The sequence below is a fragment of the Squalius cephalus genome (assembly GCF_949319135.1).
Source record: "Squalius cephalus genome assembly, chromosome: 3".
NCBI lineage: Eukaryota > Metazoa > Chordata > Actinopteri > Cypriniformes > Leuciscidae > Squalius > Squalius cephalus.
The window spans coordinates 22,849,240-22,861,705 of record NC_137124.1 but is presented as its reverse complement, the minus strand read 5'-3'; the positions used below and the strand labels follow the sequence as shown (position 1 = coordinate 22,861,705).

Below are 12,466 nucleotides of genomic sequence, written 5' to 3'. Positions count from 1 at the left end.
AATGTTTGATGCCACTTTAGTCCATTGACCTCTTTCTGAGGTCCTTTGGGATTTGTAGTTCAGGTCATGCATGAGTGCACCCTGAGTGGGCTGCTTATGAAAGAGTCTTCATCTGTCAGGGCTTCAGTGCAATGCAGTGATATACTGTTAGTGCTGTGAAATCGGAGTCATTTCATTGTTGAAGAAATGTTGTTAGCTTGAATGTGAATATTTGGTCAAGAACAGAACAGCATGTGGCTTCTTGGTTGGATATGTACGCAATGAACTCATAGCAGACTGGCTGTCACACGTTCATGTCTGTACTCTTTGTGCTATTCTAGATTAGCATGATGGAAATCTGTGTTAGATTATGGCATTAAATTAGCACAGCGATTGCTCGAGGGGTGTTTTTTAAATATAATTTTCTTGGGCGAGGAAATGTCTTGATTTCCCACAGGAGATCAAAACTCAAAAGAACACTGAAATTGGCCGATTATAAAATGCTAAAGCCTTTAACTGTTGTGGCCAAAGCAATCGGCTATAGATTGTTGTTCAGATGTTTGCCTGCGTGTGAGGATTTCTGATTTGTCAAGGTGTTTTCCAAGACTATATATAGCTCTCGAGACTGATCTTGCGCTTATTCGAACAGCTCATCATTGCCTCTCACATCATGATAACAATGTGAGAAATTTGTGATAAAAGATGTACTATAAAATCATATTGTTGGGCACCCTGTATTCCAAAACGTACATTTTTAGAACTAAGATGAAAAATGACTCAAACAGGGCGTTATTAACAGCACAGCAGCACAAAAATGCAATAAAGTATGACTTCACTAAAACTAACATTATCAGTGTAATGAATGAATGTACAAATATGACATCTTTAATGATCTCTTAATTGCATTAAATGCATGCATAATGATAATTTAATTGCATTTAAACATTTTCATATATGCACAGGACAAAGTTTTGAAAGAGATGCTTTTGCATTTTACACCTATTTTTCTTTGCTTCTCAGTTTCCGCTCTCTAATTATTCATTGTTTTTCACTTCCTGTTTATTGTTATTCTTTTGTGTGTGTAGGAGTGTGTTGGCAGTGAGTGGTTGTTGAGATGGATGTTTTGGCTGCAGATCAGACTGAATAGTCGCTGTCTGAGATCTTAAGAGTCAGAGACAAAAGGAGATCATATATTTAGCCACACCCTCTATTGTGAGCAGCACAATGATGCGCGAGGAACAGCCATGTGATTACACTAATTATGATGTCAGTGGATGTGCCTCTAGACTGCCATAACTCTAATAGCACAAACAAAAATATGGTCTTATAGGGCACAAATTTAATATCCTTAGCAGAGAAGTTACAAGGCTTTGCTGAGTCACACTTCCATTTGTGTCTAGTATCTAATTATGGAGTCAATATAACACTATTATGGAAGTCCATAGAGTATGCTGTAAAATCATTTCTGTTCCTATCAGTGTCTACTTTTATTACTGTCAGCAGCCATATCACCCTGTAGCCCAAGACTGGTTGCCCACTGAAGCTAAGCAGGGCTGACCCTGGTTAGTACCTGGATGGGAGACCTCCTGAGAAAAAACAGGTTGCTGCTGGAAGAGGTGTTAGTGAGGCCAGCAGGGGGCGCTCACCCTGTGGTCTGTGTGGGTCCTAATGCCCCAGTGTAGTGACGGGGACACTATACTGCCAAAAAGAGCACCGTCCTTCGGATGAGACGTTAAACCGAGGTCCTGACTCTCTGTGGTCATTAAAAATCCCAGGATGTCCTTCGAAAAAGGAGTAGGGGTGTAACCCTGGCATCTTGGCCAAATTTGCCCCTTGGCCCCTGTCCATCATGGACCCCTAATCATCCCCATATATACACTGACTGGCTTCATCACTGTCTCCTCTCCACCAGTAAGCTGGTGTGTGGTGGGCGTTCTGGCGCAATATGGGTGCCGTCGCATCATCCAAGTGGATGCTGCACATTGGTGGTGGTTGAGGAGATTCCCCCATCTATGTATAGCGCTTTGAGGTCTCAGAAAAAGCGCTATATAAATGTAAAGAAATTATTATTATTATTATTGTAAAAAATCCCGGATCCCACATTAAACACCTTCCTGAATGCACATTTCAGGGCTAAAGTTTGTCGTTTTTCTTTCCAAATAATATGCTAAATACAATAGCGCATGAGTGATGACTCACTATCTGACTAATTTGGCTGAGCTAGACCTTTACTAGAATATAAGCGGCAGAGACAACATTTTTCTAAATGCAGGTTTATATCGTATAAACAAAAAATACTTACAATATCAGCATTTTTAACTAACATAAATGTAAGATAGCCTGCCTGCACATACTATATGCATAATATTAGGATATTTTTTTACTAATTAATGGATTACTTGATACAAACTGATGATTGGCAGTCTAATACATATTTAATATTCTGTTGTAGATATTCATAGAGAGAAAGATGAGTATGGAGTTTTTCTGTAGATTTACACTGCCACATCCTCAGAAAATTGAAATGACTGGCCAGTGCTACTCTTTTCTAAAGTCTAGACTGTTAAAAATTATTTTGCTTCTTCCAAGCCCAACATTTTCCATGGTTCCTGAACAAAATTCTAAACAAAGGGCATTTCAGTTTTCTGAGCTTACTGTATGTTAACTGAGGCATTATTAAAATGGGTGTGGGTCCAGTTAAAAGCACTTTGGGGCATGTTAAGGTAGTCTGAAATGGTTGGCAGTTTCCTATCTGTGTTGCCAGATGGCCCAACTCCCTCTTGTTTGTGTGTGTGTGTGTGTGTGTGTGTGTGTGTGTGTGTGTGTGTGTGTGTGTGTGTGTGTGTGTGTGTGTGTGTGTGTGTGTGTGTGCGCGCCTTGAGCCTTTTAGATGGGAGTTCTGAATTATTTTAAGAATTCTGATATCATCCCAAACCATTACAGCACACATTATCATTCAGAGAAGTTTCTGTCAACAGCAGCTTAGGTCAAGGAAAGGAACGGTTTCATTTCCAAATGGTTAAACAGTTAATGATGACATCATCGCGAATACCACAGCCTTCTATTCATGCTCTTTTTTTCTCTTTCCCTGGGCCATCTCATCTTGGTTTCTGAATGCAGTTTCCATTCCACAACTGAAGCTCCTTTGTCAAATGAGGAATTCCATTTGAAAAGCCAATGTTCTGCCATTATATTTTTCCCATGTGTCTATATCTCAGATGTATTATGAGAATTGCTGATCCTCCTTAATCAGACAGTTGTCCTGTAAAATAGACTAATTCAGACTAATGCCTTGGTTTGAATAAAAGCATTAGAGAAATTGAATGAGCTATATACATATTACAACAAATACAAAAAGTGTTACTTTAAGAATAAAAGGTGGCTAAATGCAAAAATCTTAAAGTCTGTATACTAGTTAGACCTATCATCCAACTGAGGTTGAACTATTTTCACTTATTAAATAGCTTCACAGTGATTTCTATTATCTCTATGCCAGATTTCAGTGATTGTGACAGTGAACTTCTCAGTATTACAGTATGCATGCAAACTTTGCAGGGAGCTGTCAATGCTAGGCAGAGAGAGAAAGAGATGCAAGGGAGATGGAGGATGAAGAAGCTGGGAAAAACAGAGCCCCACGTGGTGTCCAGAGAAACACACATGCTGAAGTCAGAGGGACTGAACTCTTTTTCAAGGCCTGTATGGGAGCCCAGTTGGAGTCACAAACACTGTGGAATGAGCCCATGAAGAGCACAAAGCTGGCCTTCTACGTGATACTTTAACTGGGTGACTCTGAGTGTTCATCACAAAAGTGCTATTGATAGTTTATCCAAGTTGGCTTGGAGCATGACCGAGGGTCTGCAGGCCCACTGGGCAATGTAGCATGACCGGATGCGCTCAAGAGGAGGAACAGAAGAATAGACAGAATAAAGAGAGGAGATGACTGGAGAGAAGAATGGGACATCAAAGGCTCTGTGCCAAAAATTGTCATTGTCATGTCAATGATAAACAGTGTGCGTGTCATTTTTTCTGTCTGTGCTATTCTTGCAGTTTGGCCACTTGCTGTGAAGGTGGAATTTGGAGGCACATTTAAATTCACTTGCATTTTGTCTCCTTGGGATTCAGTTACTTGGTTTTTCAAAACAAAGAAAATAACTTATAATAACTAAAAATTCTTTCATTATTCACTCACCCTCATGTTGTTCCAAACTTGTATGACTTTCTTTTGTGGAACATATTTTTAACTATATAATGGAAGTCAATGGTGACCAAAACTGTTTGGTTACTAACATTCTTCAAAATCTTGTTTTGCAGAAGAAAGTAAGTCGTACAGGTTCGGAATGACATGAGGGTGAGTAAATGAAGACAGAATATTAAGTTTTTTTGGTGAACTATCTCATTAATCTACAGAAACCCCTTCTTCCTTATGAAGCGGACATTCTGTTCCGGCCAGAGCACACTGATGTCCTCATCGTTGTAGTCCACGTTACTGTTATATCAACATCAGTGATCAGCAGCTTCCAGTGCTTGTCCATTTTACAGCATCAAAGCCAGAGATTCAAGGAAAAGCATCTGCTTTCTGATCACTATAGTCAGGCTTTTGGTCGGCCTGTAAACAGGTTGACAGAAAGCTTTAATTTAGAGCATGTCAAGCCACTGGGTGAAGGACTTCATGGTTCTAAATCATAATAATAATAATAACTTTTATTTTCTATAGCGACTTTAACTGTACATCTCAAAGCGCTTTACAGAAACAAATAAAACAACAAAAATACACTATATAAAATAATGCACAATAAAAAATTTATACAAATATTCAATTAAAAGCTACCCTAAAAAGTAAGTAAAGTAAGATTTAAAAATGCTAAGAGATTTTGCTTGCCTTATCTCGATTGGTAAATAATTCCATAGTTATGGAGCTATTGAAGAAAAAGCCCTATCTCCCATCAATTGTAAGCGAGTTAAAGGAACAGTTAAAAGACCAGTTTCAGATGAACGAAGGTCACGCGTTGGAGTATATGGAATTAAAAGTTCGGTCAAGTATTGAGGTGCCAACCCGTGTAAAGCCTTGTAAGTAAGCATCAGAATTTTAAAGTCTACCCTAAACCTAACAGGGAGACAATGCAGAGACTCCAAAATGGGAGTAATGTGATCTCTTATCCTAGAGTTTAGTCTAGTAGTTCTAGCAGCCGAGGAAGCTTTTGACACTCCAGCTAACAAGGCATTACAATAATCAATACGGGAAAACACAAAAGTTTTAATGAACCTCTCAGCAACAAGGAAAGACTACATGGAGTCTTTCTCTATGGAATAGTCTATGGATAGGAGTCATGGTTCAAGCACAGAGGGTGATAGCAACTTGCTCTTAAAAGATGCAAAAACAAACATTTGTGGTCTTCCAAATGATTAAACTAGATCAATGACCTTACTGGCAATAGGGCAATAACAAAACATTGTGCTCATTAATGTACTCTTTGGAAGGAATATAACCCTGTTGAAAGAGATCATTTTGAACACGTGTACGGTCTCCCTTATATAAACACGAAGTCACGAACCCATTGCTCCATTTTAAACCTGCCGACACCTATGTGACCAAAATAAGCCTCTTAAAAAGGTTAGCATCATTCATGCTGCTGATTGTTCTAGTCTCTGACGCCCTACATTGTGTCGGTCATTAATTTAGTGCAACCCAGAGCCGTTAAGACAAACTGTCTAGAGAAAACACCAGTGCTGTGCTCGCGTGACTGTGGTGGTTACCTGAGTGACCGGGATCACAACGAAAGATCCTCCTCCCGCGCTCTCCGTTACTATGGCGAGGAACTTGGCGTTGACCGCGCAGAAATGGTTGTCATGGACGTTCTTTGTGATCGGGATGCCCTCGAAGCAGTGCTCTCGGTTCGCCACTTTGCCATAGACGTTTCGAAACTTGGAGCTCCGGTAGGTCGGCCGCCATGACATCTGCAAAGCACATGCAAAGACAACAGGGTTAGAAGTGTTTTTTTTTTTTTTTTTTTTGGTCATTTAATATTTATTATTATGTAAGCTGTGAGGTGGACAGAGGAAGTGGTTAAAGTCTAAACTTTAAAAAAATAAAGGTTCTAATAAGAGCGCCACCCAACCAAATATGTTGCTTCATTATACGTAAGGATTATCTGAACTGATGCTTTAAAGACTGGGAATACTCTCTTTACATATTAACAAGGCCCTTTATAAGTTGTTGCAAAGAACCAATAAAGAACCTTTATGTTTAAAACAACATTAAACATGATAAGTTTTAATCAAAAGATTGCTGTAGCTTTTGCAAGAATAATCTTTTTGTTTTAAATATATTATTAAGTTAAAACCATGTTTGTTTTTGTCATGATACCAGTGGAAAACCTAAATCTGTGTTTTCGCAATAGACCAGCAGGATTGAATGAACCAAATGACACAAAGTAAACAAACCTACATCCAAAACCCAACCATTAACCAGCCAAACATCACTTAGGCCTTTTTGGAAACTCATATACAGATCATGTCAATAAATATATAACATCATATGTCCAATGACCCCATGATATGATAAGTGAAATACAGATAAGAGTAATATGAATATTGGACCGGCTAGTGCTGACTCGGCTCCATTTTCCAGTATGAAACTTGTTAGAAGACTCTGCCACTCAAACAGGAAGCGGTTTGTGGATGCTTGTAAAATTTCACTAAGAGCTCAAACCACCGTTTGTAGTTTAGCCTAAAGGAATGTGTAAGCAACAATTTAGGCTCTAATGAATGAGACTGTGCCATTCAAACTAAAATGAGCTGTGATTCGAACAGATAATGGTCAGAAGGAGAAGAAGAAGTGTTAAATCACCAGTGTCTGATCTGAATCTTTCAGATGACTGACATCACTCATGACTAAAGACTGCATTGTGAATAGTTGTGTGTTGTGCATGAGCACATGCATAACCTTTATAGTCTTTAGTTTATTTGTAACATTTATATGTTGACTGACTGGGAATTACTAGCACGCCAAAAAAGTTTGGCTAGTCGCATCCTGTTAGCAGTGAGGGATGAAATTGCATCTATCTGAGATCTTTCTCCATCATATTACTTTTTCTTACATCCACATGTCTAATTTTCAGCTCTCCCACCATGTTGAATGTTTACAGCTGTACTAAAGCATTCAGCGGTTTGTGTGCGTGTTGTCTTGCCTGTTTAACCATAACCGAATCAACCAGAGAGAGGCCTTGGGGTGTAGAGAGCTGTGCCTTTGAGATTTGCATACAAGGACATTCATTCATTTAATGCTGCTCGTACATACACACTCGCTCACTTCCATGTATCTCCAAAAGACACAAACAGACCGCTATCTATCTGTGTACTTTACACAAGTAATAAGCCTATTTCTATACATAAATCATCAAAATATACTTGCTTATTCAGTATGAAAATAAAATAGATCATATTTATTATTATTTTATCCTCAATGTCTGACTCCAAATTATTGAGGCTAATTTCCTACCTTTCCTTTGGTTTTGAGTTGACCACCCTCTGTATTCTGCAATCATCTAGGCCTATAGAACGAGCCTGTATTTTCTCCGGCTTCCTGCGTGCATGTAGTTTGCCGGCCTGAGTTACTTGCATCTGTTTCTCTCTTTCCCTTTTTCCTCCCACAGCCTCCTTTCATCCCTCCCTCACTACTTCATTCCCTCCCTCTTACCAGGCCCAGCCCCACATGCCTCCCAGACACAAGTTGGTGCTCCATCCTCTCTTTATGTCAGTGTTTGCTTATTAATGTCTTTCAGTTTACTGCCATAGATCAGATTCCTCACCATCTCATTCAGTTTATAAAACATATCGATCTCAAAGACATATATAGAAAGTTATATAATAAGTATGATGCAACTGCACTCTGTCTACTTAGGTCTGGGGGAAGTGTCCTCATTTCCACTGGAGGGTGATTATTGTTTTATGCGCATCCACTATGGTAGCTATGGTCTTGAAAAGCATAACAACCTTCTTGTTTCTGAGCTCTCTCCCCATCTATGTTCCTATTTTTCTTCTTTTTTTCCTCTCTCCTCTAAATGCCCAGTCCTCCAGATGTCCAGTTAATATGATGTTCTATATTTAAGATGAATAGATTTACAGTTGAAAATACATGACACGATTAAAAGTTTCAGCAGTAAGTTTCAGATGTGTGTCATTTACTAATACAAATGCACTGCAAGCCATTTTGCATTTGTATATTTACTGTACCATTCACAAGTTTGGGGTTGGGATTAGTAAAAATTGTCAACGTTTTTGATAGTCTTTATACTCACCAAGGCTGCATTTATTCGATCAAAAATACAGGAAAAACAGTAATATTGTGAAATATTATTACAATTTAAAATTAGTTTTAATATATTTTAGTTTATAATTCCTGTGATGGCAAAGCGGAATTTTAGCGTCATTACTCCAGTCTTCAGTGTCACATGATCCTTCAGAAATCATTCTTATATTCTGCTTTGCTGCCCAGGAAACCTAATTATTATCAATGTTGATGTCTTATTCTTATCAATGTTGAAAACAGTGTGCTGCTTAATATTTTGGTGGAAACCTTGATATATTTATTTTCCCTGATGAATAAAAAGTTCAAAAGACAGCATTTATTTGCTGTCACGTTTGATCAATTTAATGCATCCTTGCTGAATAAAAATATACATTTATTAAAAGAAAATCTTTCTGACCCCAAACTACTGAACCATAGTGTATATTTTATTCATAATTTAATTGCCTCTTGCTTAGGATTTATTGTTCCACAGCCTATAGTACAGATTAATAAGTATGATGTTCAATTTCTTTAGGCATAATTTGCTTCAGCAGTTATGGTCTGTGAAATCTACAGATAGATTGACTGAAGGTTGACCGTGTAATCACGTTCATTGTATTTAACCAACCAGTTATGTTTACTATGTTAAACAGAGTAAATTCATTTGTTTTCTTTTTTCTGGTAGGACGTCCTAAATTGATCCTGTACATGCCGAAGATGTGAGAGGCTGGTAAGCTGTTCTGTGGTTGGTTGATTTACAGCTTCTCAAAGAATTATAATTATGCTATGTGATATTATTAGAAATAAACAGGAGGATGTTAATAAGACCTTGGGAATTGTCCGGAGCATTCTCAGGTCTATGATAAAAACAAAAGTCTTTCTCTCTCTAATTATGTTGAATGATTAAATGGTATATTTGGCTAGCTCTTGACAACCTCTATGCAGACAGACAAGATTTATTTAACTTTAGTGCAACAGCACTCTCTCCTTGGCGTCCCCTTCAGCTCTTCTCTCTGTTCACCATGTGTCAGTAAAACACCCTACAGATATTTTGTAGTCTGGGCTGTCTGACTGTTGCATGCATTCATGCAAATACTGTCCAGAGAATACATATTGATGTTTAGCCCCAAGTGAAGTTAATATGTTCATTTTAAGAACATCTCTATATAGGCCATAGGGCTAGAGGTAGACCTGCAAAAGGTTGTGTGTGTACGCATGCACTGAAGGCTTAGTCTCACCCTTAGATGGCATACCCAAGGACTGCCCACTGTTTGTTTAATGACAGTCTGATGCATATTACCCGCAAAATGGCAAGATTTGGCCGAAATTGCCCGTGTTAATGTGACTGGCTGGTGCTATGTAACATCTGGCAGTAAGAGCACATCTGAAGCACTTCTGAAAAAAGTTACACGGTCAGAAAACATGTGCAAAAATTGCACTTCAGCTTGTCACCCGGAAAGTACCTTTAACGGGACACCTTATCTACCCATTAAATGGGGTAGGGGGAAGTCGTGGCCTAGCCTAATGGTGAGAGAGTCAGACTGGTAACCCGAAGGTTTCGGTTTCGATCCTCAATACCGGCAAAAAATGACTGAGTTGCCCTTAAGCAAGGCACCCAACCCCCAATCGCTCCCCAGGCTCCACTGCAAATATGGCTGCCCACTGCTCTGGGTTTGTGTGTCCACAGGTTTGCAGTGTGTGTGTTCACTACTCACTGCTCCTAATGTGTGTGCACTAACTTGGATGGGTTAAATGCAGAGGACAAATTCGAATATGGGTTACCACCCTTGGCCTTCACATGTCACTTTCACTAAAAGTCCCTCTAGGAGTACCTCCTCAAGCTGTTGTACCCCTGAAAGTAAAATTTTTACACTTTTTTTTGAGAGTTTACCGAGCTGATATTATTAGTGCTTTTCAGGAAGAGCTAATCACAGGTTTTTTTTGTTTTTTTAATGAATTGCTTTAAATCATTGAAATGTAAAGTAGGCTACTTATTTGATGCACTCTATGAAGTTCAGCTTCAATTTCTATGTCTGTGAAACAATCGGTACATGTTAATTTACATTTTTTTTTCTGAAACTGGTCTATTTCTGTAATAAAGTCTATTTCAGATCAGCCTAGCCCCTAAACGTCATGTAAAAAATAAACAAGCTGTGGTTGGTATGTATGTATTTGTCAGTCAGATGTTTTTTTCCTGGGTAGAACAAGCTTCAATCTGGACCAGATTTTATGCTGTTAGTCAAAACTCTGGCAACACAAAAGTACTGAAGCATGTATCATTTTGTCTAGGATGGTGTCACTGCAAATTAAGCAGACTGTTTGAGAGAAAATTATTTGTGTGATGTGCGTGTACCATTCCACTGTATGTGAGCTTGCGCACACATGTGCTCTTTTTGCTGCAGGATAGAGAGACTCCAGAGACTACACTCTTTATTGACTTTTTCACATCTTGCCTGCAGTTTCTTCTGCATGCTATGTTTTTGATTTTCTTTATTCCATCCATTAATGCATCTTTCTACCATTTATTGCATATCTGTACTTAAAAGTTAGGCCACTAATACGTTTTCATTTCTCTCCGTTTTGGCCTTACGTCCACACGGAGAAAGCGTTTTTGTCCTGCAAAAACTGAGCTTTTTGAAAAATGCTTTCCTAAGTGGATAGATTTGAAAACGGCATTTTCGCGTTGTAGTGTGGACTGTGAAAACGGAGGTATTTGAAAACAAGTCATGCGACGCATACATGTGACGATATATGTTTATACCGCTATTGTGCCTGTTATGTGCTATTCACTTTCCCACTGTTGCTAAAGATATGTTACTTTGTACACTCTTCATATCACAGTACTGCAAAGATGACGGAAAATTTACTTGCAATTGCTGTCCTGCTGCAATACATGAAAGCAGTTGCGTTTTAGACCAAACATATAATGGTGACTGAGTGCTACCTGGACGCATCAGTGAATGGTGAGATAATTTGCTAAATAAAATGATCCTACTAGAAGAATAGCATGAGAACTTTATTATGTCTGTTCCATCTGTATCATCTCAGTGAGCTTTTAGGAGGTTTTTAGGCATGCACAGTAAGGTGAATTTAAGATTTTCCAACATTTTAGTGTGGAGGCTTGAAAACGGTACTGTGGACATTTTGAAAGGAAAACGCTATTAATTTACTGTATCACTCCATTACAGCATCCAAATATTAGATCTCCCCAACCAACTCTGCCTATGAATATTATTCATGCAATGAATCCCTCAAAGACTAATATTCCAACAGCTTCCAAGACAGGAAGCAAGCCTCTTCTGTCTTTAAAATGTGGCACACAAATGGATAAAAGGCCTCCAGAGGGCCACAGTTGGTTGTTAGTTAGACTGCTTTCAGCCCCTCACCATGCCCGTCTTTGTTGGGCATTAGCTAGGCTCCAGTTCCTGCTTCTGAGTTCCGATGCCATTCTGTCTCTGTGGGAGTTAAATAACTCTTGAGCCTGGAGACCCACTGCCTGTTTTGGCAGCTTTGGCTCCAGCTGTGAATGAAATACAGCTGAGAGAAAGCCAGGTCAAGCTGCATGCTGTCCTTTCACACACAGAAAAGTCAGAATGAATGCTGGTGACTTTAGAGATGGGTTTTTAGCACAGAGTTTACTGTAGAAAATTCAGCATTTACTCAGTGCAGACAGATATAATGAGGACAACATATTTACCTGATATGGCCACCGAGTTGCAAATGATAACATTGTATTTTATATTTTCTCAATGTTTATAATGTGTTTTCACTAGATTTGCTATATTTGTGCATGTACAGTGTAATGAGATCATCCTAAGCCATGAGCTTATGTTATTCAGCATTGACAATACCTTGAGGAAAACATAATAACATGTATAAGTTAAGTTCCAGAACAGAATGATTTTGTCAGAGCTGAAGGGCATTTAAATCTCTTCAATTCTCAGTGAAGACAGAACTCTGGGGAGGGAGGAAAACGGCTCAGAGATGGGATAGAGACCCTCATTACTACTGTACTGGAGGGTGTTTTGTGTATTGGGGTGCCCTTTGTTTGTTATTGTCTTTTTGCTTGGCTGTCTTTTTCCACCAGACTATGCAGATGCAGCTGCGAGTATCAACTGACACTCAGGTTTTAACAGGTTTTAACAGGTTTTCACATTGGCCTAACTGTTAAAAGGGAGAAAAATTATGACAAATCTGCAT

The 12,466-nt window shown here is 38.8% G+C and overlaps 2 protein-coding genes across 4 annotated transcripts in view; one reads left to right on the top strand and one right to left on the bottom strand.

Annotated features, from left to right (window-relative positions):
- The window catches only part of coro2ba (coronin, actin binding protein, 2Ba), a 39,438-nt gene that overhangs the window by 12,943 nt on the left and 14,029 nt on the right, over positions 1-12,466 (bottom strand). Inside the window, exons 1-2 of one of the 2 annotated variants that reach the window (XM_079866905.1) lie at positions 7,478-7,618; positions 5,734-5,934 (exon numbers count right to left, since the gene is read on the bottom strand). In XM_079866905.1, coding sequence (XP_079723031.1) covers positions 5,734-5,934 — 201 coding nt within the window. In that variant the 5' untranslated portion in view covers positions 7,478-7,618. Of the gene's footprint in view, positions 1-5,733; positions 5,935-7,477; positions 7,619-12,466 lie in introns of those variants that run through there. The other variant, XM_079866904.1, reaches the window with a different exon arrangement.
- The window catches only part of itga11a (integrin, alpha 11a), a 91,911-nt gene continuing 85,284 nt past the window's right edge, over positions 5,840-12,466 (top strand). For both annotated transcript variants that reach the window (XM_079866898.1, XM_079866897.1), the window contains exons 1-2: positions 5,840-5,913; positions 8,952-8,996. The gene's annotated coding sequence lies outside the window, so the exon portion shown is untranslated. The remainder of the gene's footprint in view (positions 5,914-8,951; positions 8,997-12,466) is intronic.